The 16,393-nt window shown below is 36.8% G+C and overlaps 1 protein-coding gene across 1 annotated transcript in view; it reads right to left on the bottom strand.

The window, feature by feature from the left end:
* DNAH6 (dynein axonemal heavy chain 6) overlaps positions 1-15,061 on the bottom strand; it is a 236,551-nt gene extending 221,490 nt beyond the window's left edge. Inside the window, exons 1-4 of the mRNA XM_041756154.1 lie at positions 14,959-15,061; positions 13,495-13,729; positions 3,909-4,085; positions 355-617 (exon numbers count right to left, since the gene is read on the bottom strand). Coding sequence (XP_041612088.1) covers positions 355-617; positions 3,909-4,085; positions 13,495-13,719 — 665 coding nt within the window. The 5' untranslated portion in view covers positions 13,720-13,729; positions 14,959-15,061. The remainder of the gene's footprint in view (positions 1-354; positions 618-3,908; positions 4,086-13,494; positions 13,730-14,958) is intronic.
* Between the last annotated feature and the right edge of the window lie 1,332 nt (positions 15,062-16,393).

Here is a 16,393-nt window from a genome sequence, read left to right as displayed (position 1 = left end):
GAAATAACACGTAAATCAAATCATGTACTTGCTTTTTACACATTGCCATCTTTTCTCAGTAACCACAAAATATCAAAATTATCTTTGGAATACTGATTAAAAATAGATGGCATTATATAATATAAACATAGAAGCACAACAATGCACACTACTCTGTAGAATAATGTCTACAAGTAAAGGAAAGCTAAATAGAAAAAATAAATAACATTGTCGTGATTAAGATTCATTTGTCATTGGAGGATAATAAAAATCATATTTGACATTTATCATTAATATCCAGGCAATTATGGATAATTTGCAATCTTAAATGAAACTTTCACTGTTGAATACATTGTTTCATAAAAGAGAACTCACTTGAGATTATATGTATCATATTCAATGGAAGACCTTGGCACTGCAGGGATCATATAAAGAAATCCAAGATGTTCATTTTCTCGTATTATTTTAATGATTTGCAAGGGATTATGAATGTTGGCTTTAATGACTTCTTCCCGGTCGTGGAAACTGTACTTAGGGAACGCTGAGGAACTAGTTCCATAGAGTCCTCTTCTTCCAATACTGGTACGTGACAGTTTAGGAGGAGAGGGAGCAAACATCTCAGCAATGGGCCGCTGGGTCTAAACAAAGCCAATTTTAAAAAATATGAGTGTTTGCAAAAAACAAAGGATAAAAAAAGACAAACTGTTAGCCTCAAGCACCAATTACCGTACTGCTTAAGATATTTGGGCTCAAAGGTAAACATTTTTGAACTGAGAAATTCAAATTATTGTAAGGCAGGGATGTATTCCTTCCTAGTCCTCGTTATCCAGGCGTCCATCCCCTTCCACAGACCCCCTAGCATCGCTCCCATTGCCACCTCCTCTCTAACTCAGAGTTTATTACAGCAAAATACTACCAGCTCTCTGGTGTTCTCAGGAGCCCAGCACTCTTCCCGCTCAATTGCTTTGCATCTATCTTGACTGTGGCCTCTCCCCCTTCAGCCTCCCCACCTGATTCTGACAATCTTCATGCTTTTCAGTGAGTGAAATTCCTAAACAGCTGTTATCACAGCTGATAATAAACTTCTTAATGTATGTAAGTGGTGGTTATGTTGAGTATTGAGCACCATTATATGATATCAGCCTGGGAGAAGCATCTAGATGACAAACTCATGATTGCCTGTTCTGTAGGCATGTGAATGACCTAAGTGTTCTGTTAAAATGTACATTCTATGTCAGTTTGGAGTGGAGCCTGAAATCCCACATTTCTAAGCTGCTCCCAGGAGCTGTGGATGCTGTGGACCACCACTGGAACCTCAGAGCTAAGTCCTCACCACATCCACACACATGAGCTTCACTCTAATCCCCCAGTTCCACCATCTGTGCTCTCAGGGCCATTCACCCCTTGTTCCTCCACCAACAAACTCTGGGGCAGCATCACACACACACATCGTGCTCCTGTGGAGGACGTGGATAACCATGTTTCAGGAATTTGACACTAACTCCAAGGGTCATCACCTGATCTCTCTGGCAGCAGAAGGGTAACTGGCATGAAGACAAAAGAATCACCATTGCAGGCCCACTATGTTGAATAACTGATGTAAATATATAAATGATACCTTTATTGCCTATTAGCAAAACTAGTAGAGGCTGCCATTTCTACAAGAGATTGATTCCCACAAGCTCCCCAGAAGGTTTGTACTGACAGATCCCATCATTCTCCATCTCTGATTAAATATACCCTGTTGAATAGGAATTTCAGATGAAAATCTTGGAAGGTTTAGAGCTGAAGAAAATATATCTCTGAACTTAAAAGATATGATGTGCTTCTTTTACCTAATGTCCAGGAACAGCAGCAACAACACTGTTTTCTTATGTAAAAGAAAAGCGAGATATCTCCAAACCAGAGAAAATACACAATGCTTTGTCCCAATGTTTCAACAAGGGCTATAGTCAACTTGAATATTTTAATGAGACTAGAGTATTACTATTTAACAGAAAATGAATGTATTTTCTTTATTATATCCTTCAAAAAGTTTTACTGCCTTCCAAGTACAAGATTTCTTCAACAATAGGCTTATATATTTTCATCTGAGTACTTATTTCCAATTATGTAACTCAACGCAAAGATGAGATTCAATTTAAACAGCCACACAAGTTCAGATTTTGAGAGGGTGGGGGAAAGAGAACAAAGGAAGTATGTATGTATGTATGTATGTATGTATTTAAAGATTTTATTTATTTGAGAGAGAGAGAGAGAGAGCAGGTGCACTGGAGCAAGCACACAAGTGGGGAAGTGGCAGAAGGAGAGGGAGAAGCAGACTCCCCTGCTGAGCAGAGAGCCCAGTGCGGGACTGGATCCCAGGACCCTGAGATCATGACCTGAATCCAAGGCAGATGCTTATCTGACTGAGCCACCTAGGTGCCCCAGGAAGCATTTATTTATAAAGTACAGTAAGCCTGTAGTATTTTCTACAACGGACGTTCAGTTCAATTTGTAACCAATCTTCCTTAATTACCAGGAGCAAAGCCCCCAACTGCTTTCTTTTATCTCCCAGGGAATCTTCATTGATACATTTCCATTCTAACTAAACTCATTCTGAGAGATCAATATTCCCCCAAAATGACCCTCTTCTTCTCAGAATAAATACCCTTTCTCCTTTTATATAGAATATCCCCCTTTCTTGCACATTTCCCTTTAACCTCTAACTCCTATTGAATTCTTCACTTAGATACAGCTACAACCAGGCATAACATACAATTTAACATTCCCTTTTAGCCCCTCCCTTCATCCTAGATGTGCACAATTTCATTCCTCTCCTTTAAATTCAAGACCATGATGTCCACTTTATGTCAAATAAATTAATTTATGGGCAATCAGAACTTTCTTGGATCTACTTAAGATAGCTTGTTCTCCTACTTTACAGAAACTAAAATTTCATGCAATTGATCATGTAATATTCTTTGAGGGTGATCTCACCCACACTCACAGTGAACCTCCTTCCACCCAGCTTCTCAAGCCCACTGCTCTCCCCCTGACCTGCCTCATTAACTTGCCATTCATTCCTCCCAGCCTAGTACTATTCTATTCTCTGCAGTAGCCTTTCTTCCACTGACCCTGCCCCTCACCACCAGGTACAAGCATTTCCTTCTGTTCGGTTCACCATAGTTTGTACCTTAAATGACCAACAAGAGCTCTTATCACACCCCACTGGGTTTGAGTGCTCACTTGTCCATCTACCCACTGTCAGATTCTGTAATCTTCAAGGACGAAACCTATCTTCATCTCTTCCTTTATAACTCTAGCCCAAAGCCTGAAAGACGCTAGCACTGAAATGTTTAGTCTCAAAGGATCCTTTCAATTAAAAGCTCAGAGAATTCTCAGCTCTATTGGCATTTATTGTGAGTGTGTCCACATTTTCTCCCACTTCTGTTCCTTTGTTTAATTATCTAGAGGTATTTATAGAAAGTCGTGCTCTGGTGATTTCTCCCCAGAGCAACTATTCACTTATTCCTTGCAAGGCAACTTCCCACGCCACAGCTCACCAATCACAGAAGTTGTCTTTCGAGCTGGTTTACTTTCTATTTTATTGCCCTTCACCAAGGTTTTCGAAGATTGTCATTCTGGGTAATAATGATGAAAATTTCATAAAAGGTAAAATAAAATTCAAAACACTAGTATGTCTTCTTTTAATACGCAAGAAAAGATCAGAGGACACTGAATAGATACTGCAAGTTTTCCTTTATGATTTTCCTCTACTGTTTAAATTTTCCTCGAATAAGAACTAAGAAGTACAGTACTCCCCAAATCCACTGTGCAACCTGATAGAAAAATTCTGCAACTATCCTTATGAGTTAAAAGCATGTTAGCAATGCTATAGGGAACTAAAATTAAAGTGGAAGGATCAATTAAATAGTTTAATAGTATACCTGTTTTTTCTTCACCAGAGGATCCTCATGCTTAAGAAACTGAACAGATATTTTGGCAGAACTTCTTTCTTCAGTGCTTCCTGGAGGTTTTATGACTCCAGAAGTGATTAACTGAGATCGGTTCTGCTCATATATGTATTCTGGCCTCTTATGATCTTGGTAGACTTTTAGCACTGGCTTTGGGGAATAAAGAGACATGTTAATCTTTTTAATATTAACATGAACCCAACTTATTCTTCACTTTGGACTTATTCCTGTCAGAAATTAATCTCCCTGGGGTAATTTCCTATCCAAGTCACAATCATTATGGTAGTTCTCACCATAGTCTGGACATGGCCTATCACTAAACTAAGACTTTGCAATTTGGTTTCTATTAATTCTGTCCCTTTATTATCAATGAATACTTCTAGGATATATATATATATATAATCCTAAATATATATATTTATTTATAGGATAAATATATAAGGAATAATATATAAAATAAAGTGCTATATGTATATATCTAGGAGTAAGGTTATGACAGAAAAGACTCAGAGGCATGAAATCACATATCTAGTAATTGTGCATTACAAACTCCCACCATTCATCAGAATAAATATTGTGGGAAGGACTGTATAATCCTAACATTCTACCCAAAAGTCATTAATCAATTCCCATAGCCATAACTTCTTGAATATCTAAAAGAAATTGTGACAAAATAAATTTAAAAAAGAAATCATGGCATTATATTAGGCTGATCAAATTGCAGATTAAGGCCATAAAATCCAGCATTCCACATGATACACTAATTCAAGGAATTCACAATAATGGCTTTAAGTTTCTAAGCATTATGATTTTAGCATGATAGCTAATCTCTTACAACTAGAGTGAGAAAAAAAGCTTGGGAGTAAGTAAAGGAAATAGCTATTACGTTTTCAGTGTGCAAATTACCTTTGGTTTTGGCTAAAAATCTCTCTCGGGCCACTCACTGAGGAAAAGACTACAGAGATGGGGGAAGGAAGATCTCAGCTATATAACAGTGTTGAAAATTAACACAGACCAGAATCACAAGGTAAGAAGGGAGAGGAAGGCTTCTGTACAGCAAATGAAACCATCAACAAAATGAGAAGGCAATCTACTAAGTGAGAGACAATATTTGTGAATCATATAATGATAGGGGATTAAGACCCAAAATATGTAGACAACTCCTACGACTCAATAGCAAAAACAAAACAATCCAATTAAAAAATGGGCAGACGATCTGTGTACACATTTTTCCAAAAAAGATATATAGATGGACAGCAAGTATATGAAAAGATGCTCAAGATCATTAATCATCAGAGAAATGGTTTGATATTGAATCAAACCAAATCCACAATGAGATACCACCTCACACCTGTCAGAATGGCTACTCTGAAAAAGACAAGCAGCAAGTGTTGTGAGAATATGGAGAAAAGGGAACCTCCATCAACATTTAATATCATGATTTATATCACTCTATTTTGTATATTCATGACAAAATATTAGTTATATTTTTACTACTTTTGTCTTTTAATCTTCAACTAGCTTTATAAATAAGTGATTAATCCACCACCATTACATTAGATTATTCTGAATATTACTATATATTCACCTTTATCTGTGAGATTTATACTTTCATGTTTTTCTGTTACTAAGTATACTAAGCCCCTTCATTTCAGCTTAAGGAAGTCCCTTAAAATTAACAAATATGTATATAGAAAAAGAATGCAAATATGGCAAAACACTAATAATTTTTTAATCTAAGTAGATGGTATGTAAATATTCATTTTATTATTATTTCAATTTTCTGTATATTTGAAACTTTTTATAGTAAAATGTTGGGAGAAATTGAATTTTTCAAATAAAGTAGCAAAAATACAAAGAATTAGATAGATTCACATAAACCATAATAGTGACCATCTCCAAGCAAGGAGAGAGGGCATTGAGACTAAAATAGGGCATAAAAGATATTTGAAATGTATCTGTAACACATTCCTTTAAAAATGGATATTGAATCAAACCAAGCAAAATTCAATATTATTAATTTGGGATACACATACTTATTTACTACATTTCTCTTTATAGCTTTTTGCATATTTGAAATTTTCATAATAATAAAATAAAAACAGAGGAAAACTTCTTAATATAACTATTTAGCAAAATCAGCAGCAAACCTCAATCACCCTAAATAGTAAAAACCTAAAGCCACTGTGAAAATCAAGAACAAGATCACTATTTTCACTCCCACCTTTATTTTTCAATTCTCAAATTGAAGCATCTGGAACAGAGGCTGGTAAATGTTTTCTGTAAAGGACCAGATGGTAAATATTTTAGGTTTTGTGGGTCATATGGTCTCTGTCACAAATACTCTACCATTGCAGCACCAAAGCAGCCTTAGACAATATGAAAATAACTGGTATCACTGTGATCCAAAAAAACATTATTTACAAAATAGGGCTGGATTTGACCCATGGGCCATAGTGACCCATAATTTAAAAAATAAAGTAACTGCTGTAAACACTAGGAAAGAAAGGCAAAATTATCTATCAATGATATTTATTATATACATTAAAAATAAAAGCCTAATTACTAAAGTAACTATAAGGATTTAAAAGAATATTGGTGAGGTTTCTGGTTACAGAGTAAACACACAAAATCCATTTGCTTTTCTCTGTGTTAAAAGTAAACAAACTGGATCACAATAAAAAACTAAGGTTGAAATATTTAAGAATTTAACGAGAGAAACACAGGACCTTATTTTATATATATATATATAAATATATATAAGTATAATATATAAATATATATAATATATAATTATATAATATATAAAATAAAGTGCTATATATATATCAAACTATGAAATCTCATGGAAAATGAAAAACAAGCTCTCTCTCTATATATATGTATATATATATATATATATATATATATATATATATATAAAATCAAACTATAAAATCTCATGGAAAATGAAAAACAAGGGGTACCTGAGTGGCTCAATGGTTGAGAGTCTGCCTTTGGCTCAGGTCGTGATCCTGCAGTCCTGGGATCAAGTCCCACGTGAGGCTCCCTGTGAGGGGCCTGCTTCTCCCTCTGCCTATGTCTCTGCCTCTCTTTCTGTATCTCTCATGAGAAATTAAATAAAATCTTAAAAAATAATAGAAAACAAAACCTGCAAAAGTATAAAGAAATGCTAAATGCTAATTGTGGGAAAAATCACATAATCATCTCAATATATGTCAAAAGGCATTTGGTAAAATTCAACTATTTTTGATAAAAATCTATGATTTTTTTAAAGCTTGTTTATTTATTTAAGTAATCTCTGCACCCAACGTGGGGTTCAAACTCCCGACCCCAAGATCAAGAGTTGCATGCTCTTCTCACTGAGCCAGCCAGGTGCCCATACTTATGAGTTTTTGATAAAAATCTGCTTTTGATAAAACATTAATCAAGAAAGGATAGAGGGCAGCCCTGGTGGCTCAGTGGTTTGGCGCTGCCTTCAGCCCAGGGTGTGATCCTGGAGACCCGGAATTGAGTCCCACGTGGGGCTCCCTGCATGGAGCCTGCTTCTCCCTCTGCCTGTGTCTCTGCCTCCCTCTATAAATAAATAAAATCTTTAAATAAAAAAAAAAAGAAGGATAGATACTTCCTTTAAAATCTCAATGGCTAATATCATGCTTAAAGGGGAAATACTTAGAAATATTCCTACTAACCTCAGGAGAAAGACAAAAAGTGTCTGCTCTCCCTACTTATTCTACAGTGCAGTAGTCCAAAGACATAGTATAAAAATAACAATCGGGAAGAAGGTGGCAAAACTGTCATTATTATCAGATGATTTTATTGTTTACCTGAAACACCTAAGAGAATAAACAGAAAAACTAGCACAAAATTAGCATCTAAAAATAAAACCTAAGAAATAAGTAAAAGTCATATGAAGAGGACTTTAAAACACTCATGATGGTCTTGGAGGAAAAAGCGAACAAATAAAATTCCATTGTGTTCATAATTTGGAAAATTAATTGTAATAAAAATTTCAATTTTAAATTAATCTATAAATTTAATATGATCCTGACAGGATGTCTTAGAGATTAGACAATCTGGTCCTAAATGTAATACATAAAAATAAATTAAAAAGAATAGCTACAAAAGTCTGGGTGGCAGGGGGAGGGATTAATGAAGACCAGTCCTGCCAGATACAAAAATGTTATAAAACTACAATAATTAAAACTGTGTATTCTGGACATGTGAATAGGAAAACAGATCAATGGATCAGAATGGAAAGTCTAGTAACAGATCCCAAAATATAAAAGGGAACTTAGTCTATAATAAAGTTGCTAATTTTAGGGAAATAGTATTATTCAATAAATAATAGTGAAATAATTGGGTAAGTATTAGGAAAAAAGTTAAATCCTTTCATTCATTACACTGGGAAAAGTTCTTAAGAGATCAAGGATTTAAATGTAAAATAACAAAAATAATAAAAATAATCTTAAAGTAACTTTTAAAGAAAAGTTATCTATGACATCACTAGATAACTATACAATTTTGATAAATGTAGAGCCTAAGAATTACATAAAACTCAGAAGACATAAACTCAACTACTTAAAAATTAGGAACTAAAACAAACCTTGAAAATTTTTATCATGCTTATCACAGTTAAGGGCTTATTTCCTAATAAATAAAGAGCTCATGCAAATCAATAAGAAAAATAACAACTATTCAATTAGAAAGTAAGACATGAATATTCATATATTTCATAGAAAAACAATAACTCCTAAACATATGAAAAGATGTTCAACCGTATTAAAAAAGGAATTTAAATTAAAACTATTCTGAGATAGCATTTTTATATTACTGACACATCATTTATTAACCAAAATTATAAATGTACATGTTTTGGGTTGGCAATCCCATGTCTAGGAAATCCACCTACATATAGAAGCTCACATGTATGAGATGACAAATGTACAAAATTATTCACTGTAACACTGTTGTCACAAAAATACTATTTTAAAAACCTAATCTATAAATTTAGAGCTTACTAAATAAATTAAGGTGCATTCATCTATGATAGGATATTATGAGCTATAAAGAAAATTGATATAAAGGAACTTTTTGAACTAATATGATCTCCAAGCTATGTATTAAATAAAGAAAGCAAGAGACAGAAAAATTTGTTTGTATACTAATTTTAGGCTTATACAGTGAATAAATCTCTGAAAGCCTACACAATACAGTCTTATCATTGGATTGGTTACCTCTAGAGAAGGAAGCTGGATGGATGAAGGGCAATGGTAGACAATAGACTTTAACTCTGAAACTTCTGTACATTTTTTAATGGATTACTTATAAGAACAAATTTTAAATTTTTTACAGAAGGATAATTAAAACAGAGAATATATAAAAAATAAGAATAGTGAGGAAGCAGTTGCCTTCTACTTATCAAAACAATGCTACAAAGCCACTGTAATCAAAACAAATGGTTAAAAGTTCACATGAATGAAAGCTTTAAATGTGAAAGTACAAAAATAAAGAACAGTAAAATGGGAGAACAAGTGGGGAAATGCCATCAACAGACTGAGTATAAAATGGCAGTCAGTGGAGAGAAAATAAAAGTCCAATACAAAGAGAATGCTTCAATTCCCATAAGAACAGGCCCCATTAATACTAATCAAATGGAGAGATGATTTGTAGCATCTGGTGTGAGGGGACACTTCCAGCCTCTCCAAAATACTTTCCAGTAAAAGGCTGGAAGATATTACAGGAAAACCTAGGAAAGGTAAAATTTAATTTAGGCAGCACATGGGCACTGGTTTGAGAAACTGGTCCCCAAGCAAAATGTGTGTGAGGTTTCTGGTTACAGAAATCAAGGTAAATTACGTAGATACTTTTTTTTTTCCTCTTCAACCCAACAATATCAGTCATGGAACTCCATTCCACAAGAATATAAGCACCTGTGGGGATGGATACAATGATTTTGCTGTACCACTTAAGTATTTGTAAAACAAATATGCCAAAAGATTTAATAAATTATGGAATATTCATGCAATAGGATACTTTCATGGGATAGGCAACCATTAAAAAGAATGTGTTATAGAAATATCATCTGAGGAGCATCTGGGTGTCTCAGTCGTTAAGAGCCTAACTCTTGATTTTGGCTCAGATCATGATATCCAGCCCTGTGTCAGGCTCCGAGTAGGATGTAGAGCCTGATTGGGATTCTCTTTCCCTCTGCCTCTCACCCCTGCTCATGTTTTCTCTCTAAAAAAAGGAAAAAAGAAAGAAATATCATCTGAGAAAGTCCTACAATGTATATTTAGGTTTAAGAAGCAACATGCAGGGCAGCCTGGGTGGCTCAGCAGTTTAGTGCCACCTTCAGCCCCTGGCGTGATCCTGGAGCCCCGGGATGGAGTCCCTTGTCGGGCTCCCTGCTTGGGGCCTGCTTCTCCCTCTGCCTGTGTCTCTGCCTCTCTCTCTCTCTCTCTCTCTCTCTCTCTCTCACGGATAAATGAATAAAAATCTTAAAAAAAAAAAAAAGAAGCAACATGCAGAGTACTGTATTTATAAGATGTTTCAAGACAAATGTCCAAAAATCTAAATAAGTACTTTATGTGTGTTTATCCATTTGTATAAAACTGAATGTGGAGAAAGGCAAGAAGGGATACACCCTAGATTGTGGTTAACCTCAGATACCATAGACAAAGGGCTTGGAAATTGGAGAATTGAAAGGAAAAAACATGAAAGAAGAGTAGAATAGGGAAGGGAGGTGGGAGGGAGGAAGAAAGAAAGAGAAGGAAGGAAGGAAGGAAGGGGTAGGGGTAGGAGGAGGAGAAGAGTAAACAGAAGAGAAGGGCTAGCAATCATAAAAAGAAAATACCATAGTATTAACTCTATATAAAAATATCAAACTACAGATACCCACACACAAGAAATCAGTTACTTGACTGCAAAGCTTTCTCTCTGCATGATGGAAATTCAGGCAGTTTTCACTTTATTCCTTATTTATTTTTAATACTGTATGAATTACCATATTCATGGATTAGTTGTATTGCTTTAGTCATCTATTATTACCTAACAAACAGCCCCAAATTTAGTGACTTAAAAAACACCTCCATTTATTTTACTCAAAAAACCTATAATTCTGGCAGAACTCACTGGGGACAGCTTGCCTCTGCTCTATTAGAGCATCAGTTGAGGCAGCTTAAAGGCTGGGGACTGGAATCCACCAATGGCTTGTCCATTCTCATGTGTGGCAGGTGTATGGGCTCTAGACTAGGGCTTGTGCAAATGACATCTTCTTATTTCTGTATTATTTTCTTAATAACACCTACCATTACATGAAATTGTTCAGCCTATTTATTTAGGGTTACTAGAATGTCAACAGGAATGTTGCCTGCTTTGTTCATTGCTATATTCCCAGAGCATGGCCCAAAGCCTGGTGCATAGTGGGTACATAATAAACATTTAATATACATAAATTAACTGCACTGAAGACAAATAGAACAACTTTGATCATAAAGGGTTAATGACATGCTTTTGCCAAGTATAAGTAAATATGTCGCAGAGAAATAAATGTAAAAGGTTTCATATTAAGTCTATGGGAGAAAAATGACAGGTAGGTCCTGATGCCCCCCACACATGTAGTGCAGGCACACTGAATGAACCCCCTAGAAGAGACAGCAGTGGTCAGTACCACATCCACCTTGCAAATGGAAGTCCAGTGCCAACTCAACAACATCTATTAGTTCACATTTTTGGTAACCTAAACAGTTGGTTGTGCAGTTTTCTTTGTATCTAAGATGTCAATTTGCTTATTATCAACTCAAATTAATTCCTAGGCTAATATTTTCTCATATAAAGTAACCTAAAAATAAAAATAACAAATCAGGACTATAGATGCTCAAGAATGTTTTCCTTCAAAAGGAATGAGTACTTAAGTTTGAGTACTTAAGTACTTAAGTTGAGAAACAATGGAATAAGGGTTAGTATTCATAATATATATATATTTAGAACTCATAAATGGATAGGAAAAAATAATCTGATTTTTCTGAAGATTTTATTTTTAAGCAATCTCTACACTCAATGCAGGCCTGAACTCCCAACTTCAAGATCAAGAGTTGCACACTCCACCCAATAAGCCAACCAGGTGCCCCAACAATCTAATTCTGAAGTGGGCAAAAGGTTATGAACAGAATCCAAAAAATAATAATTATGTCAATGAATGAATGAAAATACACTTCACTAATAAGATGCAAATTATAACAAAGTGATGTTATTTTAACTATCAGTCTAGCAGAGATAAAAGAACTGAGTGTCAGGTTTGGCAAAGATGTGGGTAAATAGGCCCCCTTATACACTGTAGGTAGACCTTAAAGTAAATGGTTAAATCTCAACTGCAATTGAGCAATATTTTTCAAAATTAAAAATGCATGGAAGTTTATGATCTATAAAATGACACTTCAAGGAATCCATCTTTATATGTACAAAAGCAAGGCCATCTGTTGCAGCATTAGCTGTTATCACAAAATAAAAGCAATAACAAAACAAACAGCAAATAACCTGAACTCCCATCAATAGGACACCAGTTAATGGTTACTATATTATGGCACATCCATGCAACAAAATACAGTGCTGCTGTTAGAAAAGAAAGCTCGTTATGCATGGATTGGAAAAATTTCTGTATGTTTAAGTGAAGTAAGTACTTTGAAAATCAGTATGTATTGCATAGTCTTATTTTATAGCTATGTATGTTATACACATACACACAAATGAATAAATAAACATATAAACAGCCTAAAGGGCAACCACTAACAAGTGATAACCTTCACTTCTTACTTTATGCACTTCCATTGCTCCTTTACATGGATTTAGAATTATCCAAGGGCACAAATGGATTCTTAAAATTAAGTACTTTCAGACTTGCACAAAAATTTTTAGAATACTAGGCATTTACTTTAAAAGTACATTGATAGGGATCCCTGGGTGGCGCAGCGGTTTGGCGCCTGCCTTTGGCCCAGGGCGCGATCCTGGAGACCCGGGATCGAATCCCACGTCAGGCTCCCGGTGCATGGAGCCTGCTTCTCCCTCTGCCTGTGTCTCTGCCTCTCTCTCTCTCTCTCTCTGTGTGACTATCATAAATAAATAAAAATTAAAAAAAAAAATTAAAAAAAAATAAAATTAAAAAAAAAATAAATAAAAAATAAAAGTACATTGATAGAACTATATGTATATAACATATATGTTACTCTCCCAGAAGGTACCAGTAATAAGTGGTACTCTAATATCTAAAAAGGCCTTACAACTTATATAATTATTTGTATTGTACATAATCCTAGAGAGGATTATCTGATAAAAAAAACTTTGTTCACAACTGTATTCCCCTCACCTTGAAGAATGCCTAGAACTCAGTTTTTTTTTTTAATAAATGTCTACCGCATTTACAACTTCATAAACAAATCTTAACTTTTAGGCTTTCATTCTTTCTTTGAGTCTGGAAACGACCATCTCCCTTAGCAATATAGCAAATTTTCAACCTCCTGTGCTGCCAAAAGTGGCTTAAAATGCTGGTTTTCAAACTTACCAGAGGCTCTAGTTTTATAGGCTGCTGTCGTTTTCTTGTTCTTTCCTGAGCTTTTGTGGTATGCCTGAATGTCAGGAACTGCACGTCAGATTCATTTTCTGTGGGTACTATAATACTCAGTCTTCCTTTGTCTGTTCCACTGTTCAGTCTTGTAAGGATGGGGTTTTCCACCTGTTCGTCAGTATTTTCCAGTTTGACATTCTTCTCTGGGGTGTGAAAAGCCATTCTCTCTCTCCTGTAAAGGGTAGGGTCGACAAAGGAAAAATGAAAAGTAGAACAGAAGAACTGGGGAAGTGGGACCTGTGGAAATGACTTAAGAACTAGGGAGTGTTGAATTTGCTCACCCCTAAAGAAAACCCACAAAGTGACCAATTTCTTCCAAACTGAGGACTTGAATCAGAGAAATGAAAATGCCTGTCTTTCAAGTAGCTGGGGTGGGATCCAGGAATTTGAATTTCTAACAGGTTCTTAGATGCTTCAAATGCCACTGGTTTTGAGACCATACTGGCCTACATTTGGAAGGATGAAAAGAAATGCAATTAGTATTGATATCAATGTTTTTCATGCTTGAGTCTGCAAAATATCTCCAGGGGAGCTTGTTCAAAATACAGGTAAGTATAATGCAGGCAATCTGGGAAATACAGCCTAGGCGCTCACAACAAAAACAAAAACAAAAACAAAACACCAAAACCAAAACAAGAAACAACCAAAAGGAAAAATAGTTGAGGATTAAATCCTAAAACACCACTCCTGGAACTCTCATATGCATGAGGAAATTGTTAAAATACGCATACTGATTCATAATACTACAACTATGAGCCTTGAGTAGTGGTCTTGCATCTTCACCACCACTCACACTCCCACCCCACCAGATGGGTGGAGATACTTCCCTTCAAAAGAGCACCAGAGCACATAAGGTCTTGAGACAGGTGTCAGCAGGCCTAGGTTTTAGTCTAGATCTGTGCTGGCCAATCAGGATCTCCTATGCAATTTTAATTTTTTCAAGTAGCCATATTCAAAATCCCAAAAAAGGAAGTGGTGACATTAATTTTAAATGTGCTTTATTTAACGGATCCCAAATATTCTCAACATGTAATCAATAAAAAAAAAAACTTATTATTGTTTACTTCATTGTTTGTTACCACCTCTTCGAAATCCAGTGTGTACTTCACATTTAGAGCCGATCTCAACTCACCACTTTGTGGCCAGTGGCTACCATATTGAGTAGCGCAGTCTAGATCTGATCACTCTGTGAGATCTTGGACAAGTCTCTTGACACCTCTATCCCTCAGTTTCCATTCCTCTAAAATGATAAGTAGGTAGTAAATGGCCACTAAATTCCTTTCCACTGACTTTCTCTGCCTCTCTGAACCTTACTGATCCTTTATGAGCTCCGAAAGCCAAGCTGACGCCTCGGCCCAGCAGTCGGAGCCCAGCCTCACAGCTCTATTTCTCAGGACTCACCAAGTTAGCCTAGAGCGGCCAGAGCCGCCGCTGCCCAAGGTCTCCAGAGACGGCAAAGCCAGGTCTGGGAGGAGAAAGTTGACTGTAGTCGGGAATGTTTGCTGTTGCCTAGCAGCCACCCGGCTTCAACAGACGTGCAATGCGCCTGTGCGCGACCTGTCGCCACGGCAACACCTCAGCCAATCGCAGCGCTGAGTCCCTGAGCCCGCCGGCCGGTTGAGCCAATCAATGCCTCCGGAATATTTTTCTACGCCGCTGATTGGTGGAGAACACGCACTCGACCTGCGGGGTCGCCGCTCTGCGCGGGGAACTGACCGCAGCCTTGACCTGTAGGCAGAGCGGCCCAAGGGCGAGGGTGGTTAATTTTGTTTGCTCCCTCCCTCCCTTCTCCTGCGGGGATCTCTCTTCTGTTTCCCTTCATGAGGCACGAGGCTGACTTGAGGGTCCCTTTGATCTAGCTTTCTCTAGTTAGGTGAACCAAGAATGTCCAGAGGGAGGTGCCTTGTGTAGACAGCTGGAATCCCGTCCAGCATCTCTGCCCCACCCACCAGCATCCTTCCGGGAGGGTCCTCCTGGGCAAGGAATGTGGGTGCTTCTCCCCTTCAAACTCCACCGTGTCCTTTCAACCTATGTTCTTTTCTGCCTGGAAGGTAACCTAGTGCCAGGCACAGCATGAGCCCATATTACTTGGTCCCGCGCTCTGTTTACCAAAGCAGACCCTGGATCTTGTTCGGCATTTAAGGCCCACCTAGTTAAGTCCCCCAGACGATCGCTGCTAATGCTTTGCGGAGGCGACCCCACCAACCTCCGATCCAGGTTGCTTACTGGAGATGTCTTATCCCAGCTAGTGATCAGGGGAAGCCAGCCTTTTCACCTGCCTTGAGGAAATGTTACACCAGATGGTTTTCAGCCGCCCCTTCCAAAATGACATAATCACCACTGCAACTCATCGTCTTCTTTTGTGCTTTTCGGTCTCTCTCTCTCTCTCTCTTTTTATCTTGATATTTGTTTCTTGCGTTGAATGCCAAACCCTGTATGAAGTGCTTGACCTATCATACAACCTGCATTTTCTCAATCTTAACGTATTCAGATAGGTATTTTACATGTTAGGTAGGGCACCATCTACGGGGTAGAGAATCATGTGTCAATAGAGCTGGAATGAAGATTATAGATTACTTAATCTAGCTCCTCCATTTGATTAATAAGAGAACTGAGACCCAGAGAGAGAGAGAGCAAGTTATTTACTCCTGGTTAGGCAGCTAGTCATGGCAGAGACAAAACTTAGAATACACATCTCCTAATCCCTAATCAGATACTGGAAACAGCAAGGGAGTTACTTCAGTTGAGAAACAATTAAAAAACACCTTAAATGTAGACATAAATACTAATTTACCAGAGATAAAAGGTACACACAAAGCCAGGCAGAGCCAATAAA

The sequence above is a fragment of the Vulpes lagopus genome, chromosome 5, assembly GCF_018345385.1.
Source record: "Vulpes lagopus strain Blue_001 chromosome 5, ASM1834538v1, whole genome shotgun sequence".
Lineage (NCBI taxonomy): Eukaryota > Metazoa > Chordata > Mammalia > Carnivora > Canidae > Vulpes > Vulpes lagopus.
This window is presented reverse-complemented; position numbering and strand designations above follow the sequence as displayed.